At 38.1% G+C, this 21092-nt stretch overlaps 1 protein-coding gene across 3 annotated transcripts in view; it reads right to left on the bottom strand.

Annotated features, from left to right (window-relative positions):
* Positions 1–13834, bottom strand: part of ZDHHC8 (zinc finger DHHC-type palmitoyltransferase 8) — a 195575-nt gene extending 181741 nt beyond the window's left edge. For 2 of the 3 annotated variants that reach the window (XR_006275845.1, XR_005289038.2), the window contains exon 1: positions 13563–13830. Coding sequence is in view for 1 of the 3 variants with exons in the window: in XM_038373389.2 (XP_038229317.1) it covers positions 13563–13666 (104 nt within the window). In the remaining 2 variants the exon portion in view is untranslated. Of the gene's footprint in view, positions 1–13562 lie in introns of all 3 variants that reach the window. The other variant, XM_038373389.2, reaches the window with a different exon arrangement.
* Between the last annotated feature and the right edge of the window lie 7258 nt (positions 13835–21092).

The following is a 21092-nucleotide window of genomic DNA, read 5'->3' as shown; positions in this document are numbered from 1 at the left end:
GGTCACACTTCTGAACTTGTGTCTCCAACCATGAGGGTGTGCAACTCTTCAGTGAAAGTCATTTATGTGAGAATCTCTGCTATATCCAGGAGCAGGGGCTTTAAGAAAAAAACATCAAGTCTTAGACTTGCAATAAAATGTTAAGAAGCTGGCAACAGTAATCTTTGCAAAAGGTGGCTCTGCTCACTAATGAGTGTGCAGGAAGCACTGTTCTGCTCTCAATTGCAGAACAGCAGCATCCTTGCTGGGGGTTTTTTCCCAGGCTGCCTGAGTGATTTGGGTGGGGCTGGGGGCGGTGAGAAAAGAGAGACCCCGACCCTTAATCTTACACCAGTCTAATCCAAAAGCACTCATCTCAGGTTATTTTGCAAGGGTTTATCAGCATGAGATAACAGTAAAAAATAAATAGGTAGTAGTTTACTCTCATCTACAACCAGCAGCGCCTCATTGCAGCAGGAGAGATTTGACATGTACAATATCTAGAGGCCTGTAGCAGCAGAAAGCTCAGCATACTAAACTTACACCCCTGCTCTGTAGAAAAATGTTGGAACTGGATGTTCTAGAGTTTGATTGCTAATACTACATTAAACGCTCCTTCCCAAAGTGAATCAAAGCCTTAAACAACCAAAACACAAATAATCGGACTCTAGTTTTGTTCTCGTTATTCATATGGCCAGGGACCGTTTCATGGTATGTAGCCTCTTAATTCACAGTGGCTTTACTGTTTGTCACATTCTAGCTTTACCTCTGATTATGTCCTCTGTTTAAGTGTGACATTTACCCCTGTACAGAGGACCAAAACAGGCTTGTGAAACCATTTAAATCCAATGTCTTAAAGTGCCAACTCCCTGAGCAAGGGCAGATTTCACACCAAGTGCATTGTCAAGTACATGCTGAGATTTCTTGTATAGATTATCTACAGATTTTAACCAGGAGACAGGTTGTGTTTTGTTTTTCTCTTCTCTTCATTTGCACGAACGGCAAACTGCCTCAATAACTTATTTGAAACAATCCTGAATTTAAACAAATGTGTGACCGAGACAGACTGAAGCTGCTCAAAGGTATTGTTATTTTACAAGGCATCAGTAACTTTTCCCTAAAATTGTCAAGTCTGATAATTCTGTAGCAAAATGCATGCTAGTTAACTGCTCCTTTCTATGTAGTATGAGTTAATTCAAAACAATTCCAAATGGAGGAAAATGCTTCTACTTTGAAAATAATCAAGTGCGTACCATCTTGTGAATTGCAATTCAGATTATTCTGGCACGTATGGAAGGAGCTTGTCTAGTGAAGTCCACGATAAGGGAATTAATACTTGGCATTGAAATGTTAAGTACTAAAACAAAGCAAGGTTATTTTTACTTGAGGGACTGGGAAGTTTTGTTTTTTGTTTTTGTTTTTTTTAAACACAAACACTATTAAACTAAGGGCATGTCTACACTGCAACATTAAGTCGACTTAAGATGACACACAGCCACCACAGTGATTAATTCAATTTTTAGTGTCCACACTATGTACCTTCTGTCAGTGGTGAACATCCTCACCAAGAGGACTTACACTGATTTAACTGGTATTGTGGGACACTGACAGATGGAGCCCCGCTGCCAGGGCTCTCCTTCACACCCCCCTCCCCTCTATCCCTCACCACAGGCCTGGCCAGCAACAAGTGATGTAAGCAATGCAGTGTATACACAGACACTGCTTTGAACTAACTACATCGACTTAAGCGCTACATCTTTCACGGAGGTTAAGTTAAGTCAAGTCAGTGTAGTAGGCAACTTACATCAGCCGAAGTGACATGTTAGTGTAGACACTAACAGGCATGGCAAAATAATGAGTAATAAGCTTCTATATAAAGCAGTTCTCACACTCATGTACAAGGATTTAGCCTTAGAACACCTGAAAGACTCTCCCCCATCTGCAGTACGATCCAGGCCATTGGGAAGCCTCAGAACATAAGCGTAAATAGTTAATGAATAGTTAAATGATTTCATATTCAGAATCTAAAAAGTCAGTATTTACTATTTAGCTATGATTGAAAGTAACCAAGATAATTTCTAAATTGAGTTAATAAAGGTTTTATTTGATATCTGCAGCCAGTACACATGATGAGATAAAGGGTAGCATTCCCAGTGATATCGACACAAGATGTATACGTTAAGATCCAGCTATAAATAAATAGTTTGTCCCCCCTGTAAACAATAATTGTTAGGTTAGTCTAGCCATATTTTATTTGCAGTAGTAGGAGAGCAATCTGGGGCTAATGAAATATTCCATCTGGACATATATATTGCAAACTGAAGATTTATGTAACATGTATGATGGTGTTGTTTAGTCATCTGAGTTGATCACCACCACTAAGTCAGACGTTTGCAAAAGTGTCTTTCCCACTGCTAAGTTGGTTTCCTTTTAATTGGAAGTAGGTTATCTGTATGGTGTCAGAGAAAACTATTAAATGCTTTATCATCATATGGATTGTAAAGTTTTTTGGCACAGGTGGAGTAATTATACTTTTTCTCTGGCTACTAAATTCACCTAATGGGTTTTTTCTTAGTGTAATTTAAGATACCCATTGAGACTGTAATAACTCCAAATGTCTAACCTTAGATCAATTTCCTCTGGCATTACTTGATAGGGGGGAAAAAAAAAATATAAAAAACAGACACCAGAGCAGTGACACCAAAGTTTTGCTGCATCACTACTACTTCATCCCTCAAGTTCAGCTCCAAAATTCTTGCAGCGATGTAATGCTACCATTCCACTTTTAAGGCCTCTTTAACATGAGAAAACGTGTTCAGCATTATCTAATGCATGAATTCAAACAGATACACAAAACAGGTACAGCATTACGTGCACACTTTTCATTAGGTCACTTGGGAAAGGGTATAAGCTACACTGAAAAGCCACTCATAATAATGTTCACGAGGACATAACTGTAAAACTAGCAACTGTCCCATGTAGACAAACCTTAAGACAGTTGGGGAAAGAGGTGGAGCAGGTGGACCTTGCAATTCTGAATTAGTTACCACTTTTAAGAATTATTTTGTTTTGAATGAGCAACCCTTATAGTTTACATTATCCAGAGACCAACAGAGCTTGTTCCCAGGCTGTGTATAAATAGAAACAATCTCTATGAAAATGTTCAAAGGAAGCATGCCCAGCATAGTTTTCAAACATGGACCATAGTTCAACTAATATTCCATACAAGACCCTAAGACAAAAAATTGCTTTGGCGTAACCAAGTACAGATACTAGAGGCTTATGCTAATCTAATTCAGACAGCACTTTGTTTTATTCTCTCTATTTCTGTATGCCTCAAGATTCCTAAGCTCTGTTCATTAGGAAAATTAAAGGAACTTGCTACTAGCATAAATCGCACTTGTTGGTGAGCCACAGCTGCAGCCAACATGCAGGGATAACTTTCATAAGATTAGCAATTTTGACTTTTCAAACTAGATTAGCATTCCAATACCACTGAGGACTGCATTAAAAATAGCTACTGAAAGGAGATTAACATATATAGTCTCTTCTCAGTCCACATGCATCTCTTAATGGTAGAGAAGAGGAAAAATTACACTTAAATAAGAGGGCACACAGGAAATAGTCTTGTTAAGAAACTAGGTTCTACAAATGATGGAAAACCTAATCTATGTAATTAGGAAGACCTGCTCAGCCTCTTAAAGGGTTTGTGTACACCTGGATACTGAGGAAAATTAATGAATTAACTAAAGGTGTATATGTAATGTGGACAGCTATTCAGAATTAAAGTAGCCTTAATTCAATTTAGCTTAATACGTTTCCAAAATGTCATTTTAATTCTGAATAGAAGCATCCAAACAGGGGTTTGGTGAGGTTTATATAGTTTAAAAGTGAATTTGGATCGGTGTTCCTGAGCGTTCCCATCTCTTCATGGAAAATTCATAGGCAAGTTGGTGTGAAAAAGCTAGGATGTATATTTAAAGCATAATAGCTATTCCACATCAGTTTCTGTGTAGATACTCTTATTCCATACTAAGAGTGCATTTTTGCAGTTTAGGTTAATAGCTATTCCATATTAACTATTGTGAATTTTTTCCCTGTGTAGACAAGCCTCTACTGTGACACACTGGACAAATCACCTTTGTGCCTCAATCTCTCTACCTGTAAAATGGGGATAATATTGTTTACATAAAAAGAAAAGGAGTACTTGTGGCACCTTAGAGATTAACACAGCTGCTACTCTGAAACCTTTGTTTACAGCTGAGAAGTAGAGTGTTAAGTGTTAGCTATTTATTACTGTCAATGAGGAATTTAAACATGGTGTGCTGCATACTGACTTCAACTGTGATTAAAACTTTTACCTTTAGAGGCCCAAATGTTTTGTCCCTTTCCCTCTTAGTCCACAAGAGTATATAAACTCTGATCATAGACATTGCTCATTATTGCACATGAATGGACTTCTGCTCCTAAAAGAGGAAAACAAGCATGCTAGATCCGTTGGACTCCACATGAGGAAGAGTCATAGAATCCATGGGAACTGGCTATAATAAAACCATGTTATGTTCCATTATAAAAATCACCTTTCACACTCTAGGTAAATGGACTTTACCACTGAGATAGCCTGGATTTGTGTCTCACCATGAGAAGTGCTGGCTAGTGTCATCTTATAGAACCTATAAATCCACAATGAAACGGTCACTATTTTGCCTTTTTAAAAGGGCATTTCTTTGGGTTGATACAAATAAATTTCAAAGACAATGGCAAGCTTTAAAATTTTCACCTTGATTATTTCCAAGACCTTACCTTTTCCAGAGTCATTCCATTTATCTTCCTAACTGGAAATCACTCATACTCAGCAAAAGAAAAAGAAAAAGAAAAACCAAACACAAACCTGCCACTAAAGAGGCTTTCAGAATATAAAAGATGGAAAGCTCTTACAATATATTTGCAGATGCACATGACTTTCCTCAGTATTGTCTCAGGCTAGAAGTCTAACCTTATCAGGTTTAGTTTGGGTTACAGGGCTCTAGTTTGGAGGTCCCTGCTTCACTCCTGGGTGTGCTGGACAAGATGGCATCCAAACAAGCAGTGAGCATTCAGGGTACTTTTTTCAGAAGAGCTAAGAAATTTCACACTTTCCCTTTTAAAATCCTCAGTTAACGAAGGCAGGTTTTTCTGATATTTGTGTTTCAAAATAAGCAGGAAGAATTCAGAAGGTGAGGCAGGAGGTACCCCCAACAAGCCAGGTTAAAGGGATACTTTATGTCAGCTTGACTTTTGAAACTTATTTTAAAAATAGTGTTTGATAAAAACAGCCTTTAAACAGTATCCAAATTTAAAAGAAAACAATTAAAAACCATATAATGGGTTCCTTCTGCTCCCCCATGATGTTTAAGAGCGTGGTTCAGGAAGTGCAAGAGCAGCACTCAACATGCTTGAGCCACCCTTTTTCTCCACTGTGTACCTGCTCCCTCTTCACCTTCAGCTGTTATTAGTAAACAGCACAGGGCCTGGAGACCAGCATAGACTGAGCTAAGAGGCGCAAATGATCAAGGAAACAGCTGATTATAAACCAAAGTCGACTGAAAAGGAAAATAGGTTTCCCTCCTCTAAATTCTTCCATTTTAGTAATTTTGTATTACTTGCAACTGCACTGGCTAAAACATCATCAAACTGAACCGATTTTCAAAAGACGTATAGTGTCCCTTTAACATTAACCTAGCAAAGCAATCTTAGCTGCGTAGCAACTGATAGCATCCTCCTAAGGGTACATCTGCATCACTCAGACTATAACCAGCATAGTTACATCGCTGAAGCTATGTGGGCATAAACCCATAGCGTAGATGCAGCCTACACAAACACAAGGGGGTTTTCCATCAGTGTAGGAAAACCACCGCCCTGAACGACGGGAGCCATGTTGATGGCAGCATTCTATGGACATAGCTGCATCTATACTGGGGATTAGTCTGGCATAGCTTCATTGGGCAGGGGTGTGTTTTTTTCAGAAAAAAAATATTTGGGTTCAGAATCAGAATTTTAAGTCAATATTGTAAATTAAAAAACCTGGAGGAAATATTGGAAAGTCTTTCCAAAGAGTAAAATTCTCTAGCAAGATTTATGATATTCTGAATAAGACAATGCCATTACACAAATAAAACTAAACAGGGTGTGGCAGGAGATAGCTTCTGGAAATTAACAATATTCAGACAAGAAAGGAATGAGAGGACATCCCTGTTACCAAGCTTCTTGATTTAAAGTAAACAATGGAGGACAGAGGATAGGAAACTCATTATATAGCTGTCTATTTACAGATTCTGAAGTGACAGAAGTGCCAAAAAATTTACTTGGGAGGACATCGGACACTGTCTTCATTGCAAAAAAAGGTGTGTGTTTTTCATCTGGATAGCAATCACAACTTAAAAATCTCACTGGAAACAAGGAACAGATAGAGTTAATCTCGATTAGCTTCTATTGAGGTAAAAACTATGCCCCCTATCCAGCATCTGCATCTACTAGATGCATTGAGACATCTTCATATAAAATCTTACTGGAGACAAGGTAACTGTCTCAATGTAAGAACACTTTTTGTAGTGAAGACATGGGTCAAAGATCAGGTCTAACAACCAAACCTCCATACAGCTCAGTGAGGTACTTGCCACTGAGGCCTTACCTTCATTAGGAAAAGGTGTTTTAAGATGTTAGCATCTTAGTGTAAATAAGGCAAGTTGTAGTTAATGTGTGTTAACTGATCAAGGTAAACTCTAAACTCCCCCTTGCGCAGCTAGCATGTTAAAGTTACAACTAGTTTGTCTACACTCAGACTAACACATTAGCTCATTGTGTTAAACACCGCTAACCCTGTTTTCCTAGTGTAGATATGGCCTGAATGTGCATGCTAGAATTCAGCTTTAAAGCTGTAAACTAAGCAGCTTAAACATTTAGCTAACTTTATTCCAGTCAGCATCCTTGATGCTTTCTTAAGAAGTGCAGAAAACAGCATGCTCAAGACTAATGATTGATGAGCTCTGTTTGGGGGAGGCGGTTGCAATGTTGAAGTTAAAGCTAATAGCTAACTTGCTCATAGCAACAGCAGTTCTCTGGGCGGGGGGGGGGGAAACCTATTTAGAAGTGGGACTATTAATTCCACCTGTCTATTCCCATCAAAACAGCATTCCTCCATTTTTTAATCACTGTATTGCAAAAGTGTTTGTATTTGACTATACATGGAGTGCTAACCAGGTGGGAGACACCACATGTACATTTAGAGGACACATTCTCTTGGTGTCCCTAGCCTCTGTTTGCCAGAAGCTGGGAATGAATGAGAGGGGATGGATCACTTAATGATTACCTGTTCTGTTCATTCCCTCTGGGGCAACTGGCATTGGCCACTGTCGGAAGACAGGATACTGGGTTAGATGGACCTTTGGTCTGACCCAGTAGGCCATTCTTAAGTCTCAAGGAGTTCACAATCCAGTGCAGACAAGCAAAAAACAGTTCCGAGGTTGTTAGTACACTGCGTGCCAGGATCTTGGGATTTTTTCCTGAAAGAAATTGTGTGGGTGAGGAGAGAAAGGAGTTCATCAAGCATCATATAACCGACATCAGATGTCCTCTTGGGTATACAGAGGTAGCAGGGGACAGCCATTTTTTATTTTTAGATTTGTAATATGTGCCTTTCATGTCTTAAGCTATGTATAAAATGTAACAGCTATCACCTTTGCTAACAAAGAAGAAAAAGGACACACAAAGCTTGGATAAGGAACTTCCACCCATGCTGCAGTAAATCTGGAACTTTCAGCACCAAAACCACAAGCTGCTACCTAGTGAGCTAAAGGAGGGTCAATACCCAAGAACTCCTTTAGCTGCACCTAGCAAGCTGTTGGGCAGGGACCAATCCACTAGAGGGAGACACAACTACACACTAAGCCAGCATTTACACCGTCCACCATCCTCTAGAAATTGTCAGAGCTGAGTGAAATTTTTTATTTCAGAACATCTTAAACCATTTTTTCAATCAAGTGAAAATTTGTGGAAGTCTTGTTCAAAACTGTATTTTCCCCTTCTTCCCATTTGCCAGTGGGAGGAAAAACCAATTCAATTTTTCACAGAACACTGTTAGAAAACAATTGAAGTTTTCTGCAAAAAGCAATCACGAGGTTATTGACCAGACAGGCTATCAAACCAGTGGAGAAGAAGTGAATTCCATAAGAGGACTTTTCTCTGAGAACATTAAGCCACTAATTAGTTTAAGCACTTTCACAGCTTTTAGAGGTAGTGAACTCCACATTTTAACAGTGTTTTCCCTCCATCTCTGACTCAGATGGTCACTATTTTTTCACTCCTACTGTGACTAATCTTCAATTTCGCTCTCCTTGCACACCTATTAGTCTTTAAGTCTATTTTCTCTGGGATGGTCCTGTAAAAAAAAAAAAAAAAAGTCCGAGTCACAGATTGCAACCCCAGAATGTCTGTTGCATGCACCTATGAGTACATTCCATTTACTTCCTCTCTATAAAAACCAAGCTGAAGTCTTATCTTTAAAATTTATTGAATGAGTTTCTGCTTTTTGAATTTTCTCTTCACGAAAAGTTCTCCTGTTTTATTAACCTTGTTTAAGCCACAATATACAAATTTTATTACAGAAGGGACTTTTTGTTGCCTCCCGTGATCTCTGTGAGACCATTTCTGCAATGTCTTTCTATTAAGGTTCATGTTCCTGCCATGATTTAAAAAGGTGTCTGAGTCACAGAATGTTCCTAGAACCAGCATTCCATTTCAGTAAGTGGAACCACCAGAAATTTCTGACATTTACTATTCAGTGCGAGAACTCAAAGCTTTTCCAAACTTCTCTGCACTTACATGTACTGCCACACTTTTGTGTAAGGCCCTGCATTCCTAGCATATTGTGCTACCTGCAATTCTGATGATCACAGATACCAGACTAAAAATCCACAAGTTCAAATCATTCTGTACTAAAAACTGCAACAAGTGGCAACCAATCTTTCTCTTTCCATTCTGTTCACTACAGAATCACATTTCACTGTATGCAGTTGTGCATTTACAGCACACACACTTTTAGTAAAGTACAAAACCCTTAATTGTTTAACTTCAATTATGCAATTGCAAATACATAAAGGGGTGAGAATTCATGGCAGAAGTCTGGTTCTTTGAATGAACATCCCCATGTTTACACCATGGTAGTCTGTGGTCAGAGGCATAAACTACCATCCTCCATGAAAGTTAAGTTAAGATAAAAATATTTTATGCTGTTGCCAAAAGTGACAGCAATTTGAAAAAAGCATGTTGAAGAAAGAGGTAACAGAATTTCTGCTACAAGTGAATAGTCACTCTAGATATTTTGAATTCTAAACATAGAAACAATTTTCCCTTCATTCTTCCCTGCTGCAATTACTCAATACATCTTTCCCATCCATTTAAAAAAACAAAAAAACCAAAACAAAAATAAACCCACAACTCTGAATGCTAATAATTTTTGAATAAAATGTTAGATTTAATTACATTGTACCAGTCTTATGGGACTGAATTAGACCACCTGTTGGAATGCTCATATTTATTACTGAAGCAATATACTTTGAAGAATTAAGGGCACAGAAGTGCAATATTCAGTCAAATCCCTTGATTATTAATCAATTTAACTCCCCAAAAGACGACACAAAAAAATTCCCACATCTTGGTGAAAAAAAAGTAGTGAAAAAAATCCATAATGGAACTTGTGTGAATTAAAATCATAAGAGCACCATCGATTAGCAGCACCATGAAATAACGCTAATGCCTATGTCTATGTAGGGTGTACTCCAAATGATCTTTAATTGTTACCAATTTATGATTTAGCAAAGTTTTCAGACCAAAAGGTTAAAAATAAAAATTCAATTAGTAAAAAGCTTAGACTGGCCTTAATTTTTAAAATGTAAAGAGATCTTCATGGGGAGGAAAACATTTACTAACGACATAAGGCTTAAACTTGCAAGCACTTGCACACGTGAGTGGTCCCATTCACATTCTCAGCACTTTTCATAAGAGTACAGTTACTCTCAAGTGTTTTAAGTATTCTCTGTTTAGTAGTTCAGTAAGTGGCTTGGAAGTGATAGGTAGCTAGGTAAAGTATTTTCATATTTAACCAAAGTCAGATCATCTTAATTATTAGATTCCCAACATAAGGAAGATTAAGATCCTGATTAGAGTGTCCTACAGATTCATATGCTAACTTGGTGTAATACACAAGAATGACCTCCATGAATTAGTCAGTCTTGCCAGGGCACTGAAGTTCATGTCACAGGAATATCTGCCTTAAGAATTGAAAGTTTTAAATAAGGAAATAGTGAGTGAGTGTTGATAAATCTTAAAACTGGACCCTCCATCTGATAACATTCATATTATGATTGTCATAAATACAATTCAATCCTGCTTAAGGCTTAACCATTTAGGACAGTTCCTCAGCTGGTGTAAATCAGGGCTTCACTGAAGTCAATGGAGAAGAAGATCTGGTTCACAATCCCAGCCTTGCAGAAATGCTGCCAAAATCCGTAAAACAAGCTACTAAGGTGGAGAGAGAGAGAGAGTTGTTGGAGAAACCAACCATGGACTCTACCTTGACTTATCCAATGCAAGTCAAACAACTTGTTTGTATTACAAGAAAAATATTTATTGAAAAGCTAGTGGAAGATGGAAAACCAATTCTTGAACAGATCTTATTTGTGCAAGTGTTGGTCTGGCAAGTGACAAATCTAAGGCCTTGTCCATTCACACCTACTTGCTACTCCTGTTATAAATCAAGACTTCACAACAGCAGGCAAGGGTGTTCTGAGACTAGAACTATTCTCAGAAAAAGCAAAGTGCATTGGAAGCCTGCTAACAATTATGTGCTTGTATTTTTTTTAAGTTGTTGCTGACTTGGTTCAAGCTGCAGTACAGTGATGGCCTAAAAATCATTTATCTGAATGGAATTGTTCAATAGTAGAAATAACCAGACTTAGATGTGTACAATAGATTACAGGTGACTTTAAAAACAACTCATTCTCTCATAATGGAAAAAATAAGGATACTTCCCTCTTAGCACAGACAGATGCTACAAGACCATGTATTAAATGCAATATAGGTTTCAGAGTAGCAGCCGTGTTAGTCTGTATTCGCAAAAAGAAAAGGAGTACTTGTGGCACCTTAGAGACTAACCAATTTATTAGAGCATAAGCTTTCGTGAGCTACAGCTCACTTCATCGGATGCATTTGGTGGAAAGATATAGATATAGAGACTGGGAATGGATGAGTCATTACACAAAGTAAAACTATTTCCCCATGGTATTTCTCCCTCCCACCCCACCCCCCACTGTTCCTCTGATATTCTTGTTAACTGCTGGAATTAGCCTACCTGCTTGTCACCATGAAAGGTTTTCCTCCTTCCCCCCCCTGCTGTTGGTGATGGCTTATCTTAAGCGATCACTCTCCTTACAGTGTGTATGATAAACCCATTGTTTCATGTTCTCTGTGTGTGTGTATATAAATCTCTCCTCTGTTTTTTCCACCAAATGCATCCGATGAAGTGAGCTGTAGCTCACGAAAGCTTATGCTCTAATAAATTTGTTAGTCTCTAAGGTGCCACAAGTACTCCTTTTCTAAATGCAATATAGTAAGCTTGATTGAGGAAGGTTTTTAGTCGACCATTTGCAGCACTGCATTCAAAGTCTCTTATTCAACTCAATAAATACTGCTACTTCCAAAGGACTAGTCATATTCCTTTGTATACATCTCTTGCTTATGATACAGTGAAACATTATGGTAGTACCAAGAAATCATTTAAGTTGCAAGCATACTTCGTGCAAAAGTCACAGTAAGCTTTCTTCCCCCCAACCTTCAATGATTAGAACTGAACATCACAGAAACTATTAGTATGTAAGGTTCAAGGTCACAGAACTATGAAGACTTCTTAAAAGCCACACCATGTCAGTCAAATATCTGAACCAAACCTACCACATAAACCAACCTTTGTCTCATATCCATCTGTGTACAGCCAACTATAATTAGATACTCAAATGATGAATGGCAGGCCTGTAAAGCTAGCAGCAATTCTTAGAGTGACAGTCACAAGGAAGTACAGTATTAAAGCTGGCAATTTCTTCTAACCGAAAGCACTAATAAAAATAAAGAATGATTTGGTCAAGGGCATTTGTGCCATGGTCAAAAGCTCCTTCAAAAATACAATATAACCAACATTTGTATCTTATTCTAAAATTCTAAATTAAGATTACTCTAAAAGGCTAACACCCTAAACTGCTGGTACAGTACAGTATTGAAAGTCATATCACAGCCAATACAAACCCGATAGCAGACAAGCATATACTCCCACTGTTAAATGGCAATCTTGCAGTGCTGACAGATTTCCTGGGCTCAATTTAAAATTCAATCATGACAAAACAGGATACATACATACAAAACAAAGTTTCAAAATAAAGCAAGGAAGTATGAGTCTTCTAGTTAATATCCATGTAAAAAGCTTTTCATTTCCAGAAGAGAGAATATTCATTGAAGCACATTTCAATCAACTACAACAAACCCATGAAGACAGTCTGGAACACACACACACACACACACACACACACACACAGAGTAAGTTATTGCGACCTCCGCTTAAAAAAAAAAATAATGCCTTTGCAAGCAAACTCCTGTATTTCAAGCAAGCAAGCAAAAAAAAAAAAATTGGGGGGGGGGGTTAACACTCTAACTCAATTTAACATAAAGAGAAGGGAAAGAACTAAAGAAGGACACGACCCACATATTAATATGACTACTGGAGAGTGGCAAGCCAGTGTCTTCGGAGCCAGAGCATAATTTTGCATCTAATGGAGGAGGGGAGAAGAAATGAGCCAAAGAAAGATTTGCTGGGGGGCGGGAGGGGGCAGAACCACCACAAACCAAACCTAAGTTTGTATATCAGATTCTGAAGCTTCAGGGACAATTAAAAAAAAAAAAAAAAAAGATACATCAACGATCATCAGCGTCTCAGAAGAATCCCCCTCCCCTTAAAGAAAGCCAAACAAACAAACCACCCAGAAAACAAAAACCCATGAGATTTTCAATACAAAAGGCCACTTCTCTCTCTCTCTCTCTTCCCCCCCTCCCCCGCCCCAACATCCACAGACTTTGGCCAGATTTCATTGCTAATGGCACAAAAGCATTTTACCTCTGCAGATATATTTCTCTCACACACACACACACAAATGGACTCTATTTGCATACGAGGGGAAGAGGAGGGTAGTTAATTGGCGCCTTTGGTGTGCACAGACAGCAGCTGCCAGAGTCTGGGAGAGCCACCATTTCATGGCAAATAAACCCTTAACAGACAGACACATTTTTATGCTGGGGAAATAGAACAACCCTCTGCAAACTGAAGCCAGGGAAGGGATGGCAAAAGGCGTGGGGAGAGCCGGAGCAGCAGCGTCAGGGCCTTGAGGAGCTGTCAAGCCACGAACCCACCCCCAGCAACCCAGACAGCGCAAGCCCAAGTCCAAACCCAGCCCCAGCGTCCCCCGTTCCAAACCCTCCCGAGAGGAAAGCTCGGCTTTACTTACGTGAAAACAAAAAATAAAGTAGTCGAACCCACTAATAAGGCAGCTGCTGTGGAGACAGGGATGTATTTAGTAGGTTTAAACCTCTTTCCAGTGCTGCTGGGCATCCTGTAGTTAACACATCACTGTGTATTGCAACCCAAGAGGCGCCGGGGAGGGAGGGGAGGGAGGGAGAGAAAGATGCGAGGACCCTCCACTGCAGAGGGAAAGAAGGGACGAGACAGAGAGAAAGGGAGTGAGAAAGAGGGATTGAGAACAGCTGACCTCCAGCACAGGAAATCCCACCCACACAGGCCAGCCCACTCAGCTGATGTCAACGAGCCCCTTAAGGTAGAACTGCGCACAGGGAGCGCGCGCGCACCCACCCCACGCAGAATTAAGACAGGACCCTGGACACTTAGCAGGCAAACGGGCACATTCAAAACGGCAGTGCAAAGAGAGGCAGCACAATGCACAGGCTTTATGATCTGCACGATAGAGGCTACAGACAAGCCGCAAAACGTGCGGCGGACAAGATACAAACAGGTAGAGATCTACAGCTTCAAAACACCACATACGCAAATTCCGACCACGCTCATCCCTTACGTCCTATCGAATGGATAATTGTTCCATAGAATTTTTTTTAACCCATCCTTGAGAATTCAGTAGACACCTATATTCCTGCTATAGGTATGGATAGGCTTTTTGAACCAATGGGGAAAGGGGTCGATTTAACTATTTCTAGAGAACCCTATTAGTTTAAATTCTAAGGGACTTTTTCATGACATTCAAAAGTTGAAGTCAGTCAGTTATCAGGCTGCACAACACAATCCAGACTTTCATATCGTATACTATTGCCTCGGTACTGTGGGCTACTGGTCACGGCCAAGCCTCTGCAAGGGTCCCATTGAACTCAGCAGGGCTCTGCATAGAGGGGGCTTTCTATGCCAAACAGCTTGCAGGATTAGGGCCCTTAATGAAGAACACCAGCACCACAGAACCAAGTTTGATTTACTATTGAACCAGGAATCATGGTCTTTAGTATTCAAACAACGGCTAGGTTCTGCTAATTGAGTGTCCTGAAAGTTTAATTAGTTTTTGCATGAATGATTTTATAACCCCAGAATTGCGTTGTTTGCTTTTCAGTTGTTTAAAGGGGTTTCATCCAATGCAGTAAGGGGGCACAAATACTATGTGATTGAAGGTGACAGAGCAGAAAGTTTGCCACAGGGTTCTACGCAGAGAACGTTGCTGTGAGCAGCTCCCTCTGCTTCATATTAAAGGGGTTCAAGCTTAAGTACCCTCACTGGTCACAGTGGAGCCAGTATCACATGGGGAGAGAGGTCATCTGTTAGGTGCAAGGCCATTTAGGATTTTATAAGTTAAAAAAAGTCTAAAGTCTTGTTTACCCTGGATATTTGCCTCCATTCTAGTCATCAGTGCCCAGCTAAAGTTATAGCTGCACCAATGCATACCATTCGTATAGATCACAATCTATACTGTTAGAGCTTACCTTGCTTCAACCAGGAGTACACTGCACCTTGACAAATAGCAGCTTTCCTTCTCTACATTAGAGGCTAGCGCTAGCACAGCTACACTGGTAGTTAGAAACTAAACATCCCAATTTTGGTCAGGTGAATATTAATATTGCCCATTGTAAGAGGCCAAATACATACCTGATTTCCCAGTAAATTCAAGAGCAGATTCCCAGAGGCTTTAAAAAAAAAAAAAGCTTGCTCTTGATTACAAATAAGGTGCAGCAGTTTAAAGTAATTCAGTCAATTCACCTGCCCTCCCAGCACACCTGAATTGAAGCTCTTCCTTGAATATAAGGCAGCTCCAGGAGAAGCATTTGGCTAAATTTGTAACCCTCTTTTTTTTTTTTTAATTAAAGTGAGATGAGTGGAGGAAGTGTAGTGACCAGGAGGTTCCCTTTGGTAAGACCTATACTATCCATCACTATACTATTTCAAAATTTACCATCCTCCCCTTTCAGAACTAGATCAATTTGATCAGATAAGATTGAGATGAAGCTGCATATGCAAACGGGACTGCACACCTTTCAGTGTCACATTTCAATCGGATAGAGGGAAGCTTTTAAGCAACGTGTTTGCTGTCTGTCTATGCAGCACTCAAAGCCCATGGGAGCCTGAGGAATAAGAGACAAGAACAAGGAGTTAAACCCAAGACTGCTGCATGGCAGCATACAGCACTACCAACCAGAGCCTCTAATTCTACTTTGGTAGTTATAAATAATTAATTTCTCATGTACAATTATGAAATCTCAGAGTATCAGGTAGCAACTTTCTTTCTGCACCCTCTTAGGGCAGAATTTGATTTTACATCTCTAAAGGTACCCAAAGAGTTTTAATTAGGGCTGTCCATTAATTGCAGTTAACTCACATGATTAACTAAAAAAATCCAGTCACAATTAATAGCACTGTTAAATAGAATACCACTTAAAATGTATTAAATATTTTGGACATTTTCCTATATATTGTATTCTGTTGTAATTGAAATCAAAGTGTATATTTTTTTTGATAATTTTCACAGTGCAACTATTTGTAAACAAAGAATTTTTCAGTTCACCTCATACAAGTACTGTAGTGCAGTCTTTGTTGTGAAAGTGCAACTAACAAATGTAGATTTGTTACATAACTGCACTCAAACACAAAATATAAAACTTCAGAGCCTACAAGTCCACTCAGTCCTACTTCTCCTTCAGCCAATCACTAAGACAAAGTTGTTTACATTTACAGGAGATAATGCTGGCCTTTTATTTACAATGTCATCAGAAAGTGAGACCAAGCATTTGCATGACACTTTTGTAGCTGGCATTGCAAGGTATTTACGTGCCAGATATGCTAAACATTCATATGCCCCTTCACATTTTGGCCACCATTCCAGAGGACATGCTTCCATGCTGCTGCTTGTTTTTAAAAAAATGCGTTAATTAAATTTGTGACTGAACTCCTTGGAAGAGGATTGCATGATCCCTGCTCTGTTTTCATGTTATAGCAGTCTCGCATGATGACCCAGCACATGTTCATTTTAAGAACACTTTCACTGTAGATTTCACAAAATGTGAAGAAAGTACCAATGTGAGATTTCTAAAGATAGCTACAGCACTTGGCCCAAGATTTAAGAATATGAAGTGCCTTCCAAAATATGAGCGGGATGAGGTGTGGAGTATGCTTTCAGAAGTCTTAAAAGAGCAACACACTGATGTGGAAACTATAGAACTCAAACCACCAAAAACGAATCTTCTGCTGGTGGCCTCTGACTCAGATAATGAAAATGAACGTGTCATGGATTGTTATCAAGCAGAACTCATCAGCATGGACACATCCCCTGAAATGGTGGTTGAAACATGAAGGGACATATGAATCTTTAGCGCATCTGGCACATAAATATCTTGTGACTCCAGCTACAACAGTGCCATGAGAACGCCTGATTTCACTTTCAGGTGACATTGTAGACAAGAAGTGGCATCATCATCTCCTGCAAATGTAAACAAACTTGTTCGTCTGCGTGACTGGCTGAACAAGAAGTAGGACTGAGTGGACTTACAGGTTCTAAAATTTTAGTTTTATTTTTGAATGCTGTTTTTTGTACATAATTTTACAGTTGTAAGTTCAACTTTCATGATAAAGAGATTGCACTACAGTACTTGTATTAGCTGAATTGAAATATACTTTTTACAGTGCAAATACTTGTAATCAAAAATAAACATAACATGAGCACTGTACACTTTGTATTCTGTGTTGTAATTGATATCAATATATTTGGAAATATAGAAAACATCCAAAATATTTAAACAATATAATACCATTTATTTAACAGTGCAATTAACTGCAATTATTTTTAATCACGATTAATTTTTTAATCACTTGACAGCCCTATTTTTAAGATAAACCTCCTCAGTTTCTCTAGGTTTTTTCACTAAGTAATAACTTAATAAAATCAGGGGGTGTTAAAGGAGGAAGTGGTGAACAGTGTAGGAGGAGTATTCCTTAATCTTCTAAAGTACTCTGAAGTCTCCAAACTTCCACTTAGATAGCCACTACTAGTAAAATGCAGTGCCCAATCTTCTAGGTGGCTGCTGAAAAGTTCTAAGTTAAGCAAATTTAAACAAATTAGAGTTGCAGGCAGGGAAAAACAACATGACCACTACATTGCTGCTTTGAAAATAGTATTTGTATTTAAACTGTTTGCTTTAAAAATACAACAAACCTGCATTGTAGTCTTGTTTCAACCTGCAACTCTCATATCTGATCAGCATTGTGCATAGAGCTCTGAAAATTTCCCAGTGACACCCCAAACTCAGAAAAAAAAATATTTATGTTGGACACAGGATAAATCACCCTTACTATGTAGAAAAAGTTGTCTTTGCAGGAGATGACATTTGGGAAAGTGTCTGCTTTACATAAGACAGCAGCTTTCATCAATATGGCATGACAAGACAACAATTTTTTGTGAGGGGTCTGAGTTGTGTTGTAATGTTTAAGCATCCAGTATTTAATATATTCAAGTAGCTTGTTTTTATGCAACCTTGTGTTGTTTCTTATGAAGCTCAGTATTAGTAATTTTCTAATATGTACCTACCTTATCTAAGGTATGCACGGATAGAGTTTAGAGAGTAAGATTTACTCAATATGATCCTCTTCTACAGGAATTCACACCCATTAATGCAGACATCAAATTTAAAGGTCAAGTTTAAACAAGTACACTGAAGGCATTTTTTAAAAAATTATTAGCGATAAGATTTAGGAGTAAGCAGATCTTAAAAACATACACACAACCCCCCCTTCATAATCCATATAGAGGGTTCAGCTGTTTCTTAATTGGATACAGGGTTATCACTAGCCCCACACCTTAATTCTCTCCATTCTCCCAAACAGCTGATCACTATATCCCAACAAGAAAAATGTTACCATTCTGCTCATATCAACAGCATAATTTCTGCAAATCTGGCAAGCAAGTATTCCGCAAGTCACAAATTTAAGCATGTTCTGCCCTTAATGTAGCTTTTGGGTGCATTATTTTTAGAGACTCCTCCCCTCCCCCAATATATTACATATTCTCATATAAAATAAGATTAAATATTCTGGAGGCAAGCTGGGGTTGGAGTGAGTAAATAGCTGGTAACATACAAAAATGGAATCTTGTGAATTCTCACTAGGATTGAAAGTGTAAGCATAATAGAAGTAACCACTAAATTATCTCAATCGAACTTTCAAAAATACTTCCTTAGCAAATCTGTGTTACTCCCATTTCCATACCTGTAGTTTCGTAACTGACAATTTGATGTGGTAATTCAACTAGATACTGCTACAGATACAGGAATGAGTTACTATTCCACTATATTTGCCCAACATATCATAACTAAGAATTTCACAAGAACAGATGTCTGAGCTCTCTCTAATTCCATACATCATATTACTATACTAATACCAGTTTAAGTCCTCTGATGCAGATTTCTAAACATATATAGGGAAAACATTTATACAAGCCTTTACCAATACTGTCCCTTCAGAAGCTCATTAAATGGGTAATATAAACAAATCTAGAACACTAATTTTAAGATTAGAGATCTGCAGTTGTAAAGATTTCCCAAGTAATTCTATTTAAAAAAAAAAAAAAAAAAAAAAAAAAAGAGACTCTTACATTCTCCCTTGATGAAAGGGATCCCTTATTGAGCTTGGGGGATACTTTGATTGGCAAGGGGAAAAAAGTTTGGTTCTGTTATTGAGTATCTATTCTTCACTAAGCACTGAAGATTCTGCAAAAGGAGGATTCACATAAATTTTACATATACACCCTTAAAGTCCACCACACAGCTGGTGAATACATCAGAACATATCCCTAAATGGAATCTGAAACTACCAACAGTGAGCAATACTGTAGTAAAAGGGCAGGGGAAATAAATCAAACGGAAAAACATCCTGAGAACACGGTAGCCAACGTCTTGAGTTTATGAAAACTATACAAAGTTTTCTATATTAAACTTAAAGATTCTTTTTCAAGTCTATGTTAAGATCCATTTTTAAACCACTTCTTGCTTTTCTATTTATAGAAAAGTAGCCCAATAGATTGAGATACTTTGTTTTTTAAAGTAGCAATGTTTCAGTTTAATTAAAAAAACAACAAACAAAAAACCACCAACACACAACCCACCAGCTTTTCTTTGAAATGCTTTTCCACAGAAATTTTTTTTAGGTGTTCTACTTGGAAAACAGAGGAAGCAATGAGAAAAGACTAACAAGCCATGAGCACTACACAAAGGCCTAGGGAAAAATTCACACCAATGGACTTTTTCACCAAGGATGAATATGTCACATAAAGTACAAGCCTGTATCAATTCATCTGAACAGTAGGGTAAAAATATCAACCCAATAAAACTAAGCACACATGCATGAGTGACTGAAAATCATACAATGAAGTAATGACAATTTATTTTAATTGTAACAATACCTGGGATTAACAGATTTAAAAAAAAATGAAGTATACATGAGTATTCATTTTTTGCAGTCAGGCTCAACAGCAAAACTAGAATGGCCCGTTTTCTGCTTCTTATGCAGTAGCACAATCTATTGTGTCTGCATTTCCCAACACACGGTTTTGTTGTTTTTTTAAAATAAAAAAGCAAATCTTTTAAATGAAAAAATTTAATGTATAGTTTATTTTGAAATTAGATTTGTAAACTTTACCTCCCCTTTAACAAATTTAAAAACATTGCTTGTCAGCTTCCATTTAAATCTACAGTGGCTTTCATGAATACATAACATTTTGGCTTTTACATTGAGATGGCAGTAAAATTAAGTATTTGGAAACATACAATACTATCTTAAATCAAAAACAAATGTCAAACACATCATGCTGCTAAGATCCCTTACGGAGGAGACAGCTGAGGTATTTGTTTTATTCCCTAGGATCTTTATAATTCTAAAACATTTGATTTATGTATCTGGTGTTTGGAAGGGGCAAATCTCACACCAGTTAGTACTTGTGAAAATCTGCTGTGCTAGTAATAGAGGAAGAGAAATTAACTTTGCTCATGTCAAAAGTTTATTTTTTCCCTTTAATATAAAATGCAGTACCTTCTTTATAGTTCCAGATTTGATCAATTTACACAAATTTAAAGCATATTTAATGCTCATTTTCCATGTAGTTTGTCTCGTCTTGGAGAATTTAAATTTAATAAATTGAAGAATCTATGTGGAGGGAAGTCAGCAGGCTTTTAGACCCTCTTTACCAACATTCGGTTCCCTCTTTTAGACATTATTGGTCATCACACCTTTACAGTTAGGAAGGCTAGATTGAGTTTACTTTTAAATAATTTTTTTTTACTGATAGTTGGGTAATCTTTATACAAGGAAATTTGTCTACCAAAAAAAACCAAAAAGCCACAAAACAAACCACCACACCCAAGACATTTACTGAATGAAAAGGCTTTTTGTTGGTTTTCTACCCTGGTTTAAGTCTTCCAAAACTCTAGCAGTAGTTAGAAACTAAGTAGATCTATTGCTAATGACGACTGTTAAGGGAGCAGCT

Source organism: Dermochelys coriacea, chromosome 15 (genome assembly GCF_009764565.3).
Source record: "Dermochelys coriacea isolate rDerCor1 chromosome 15, rDerCor1.pri.v4, whole genome shotgun sequence".
In the NCBI taxonomy this organism is placed as follows: Eukaryota; Metazoa; Chordata; order Testudines; family Dermochelyidae; genus Dermochelys; species Dermochelys coriacea.
The sequence above is the reverse complement of the archived record's forward strand: the minus strand, read 5'-3'. Positions and strand labels throughout refer to the sequence as shown.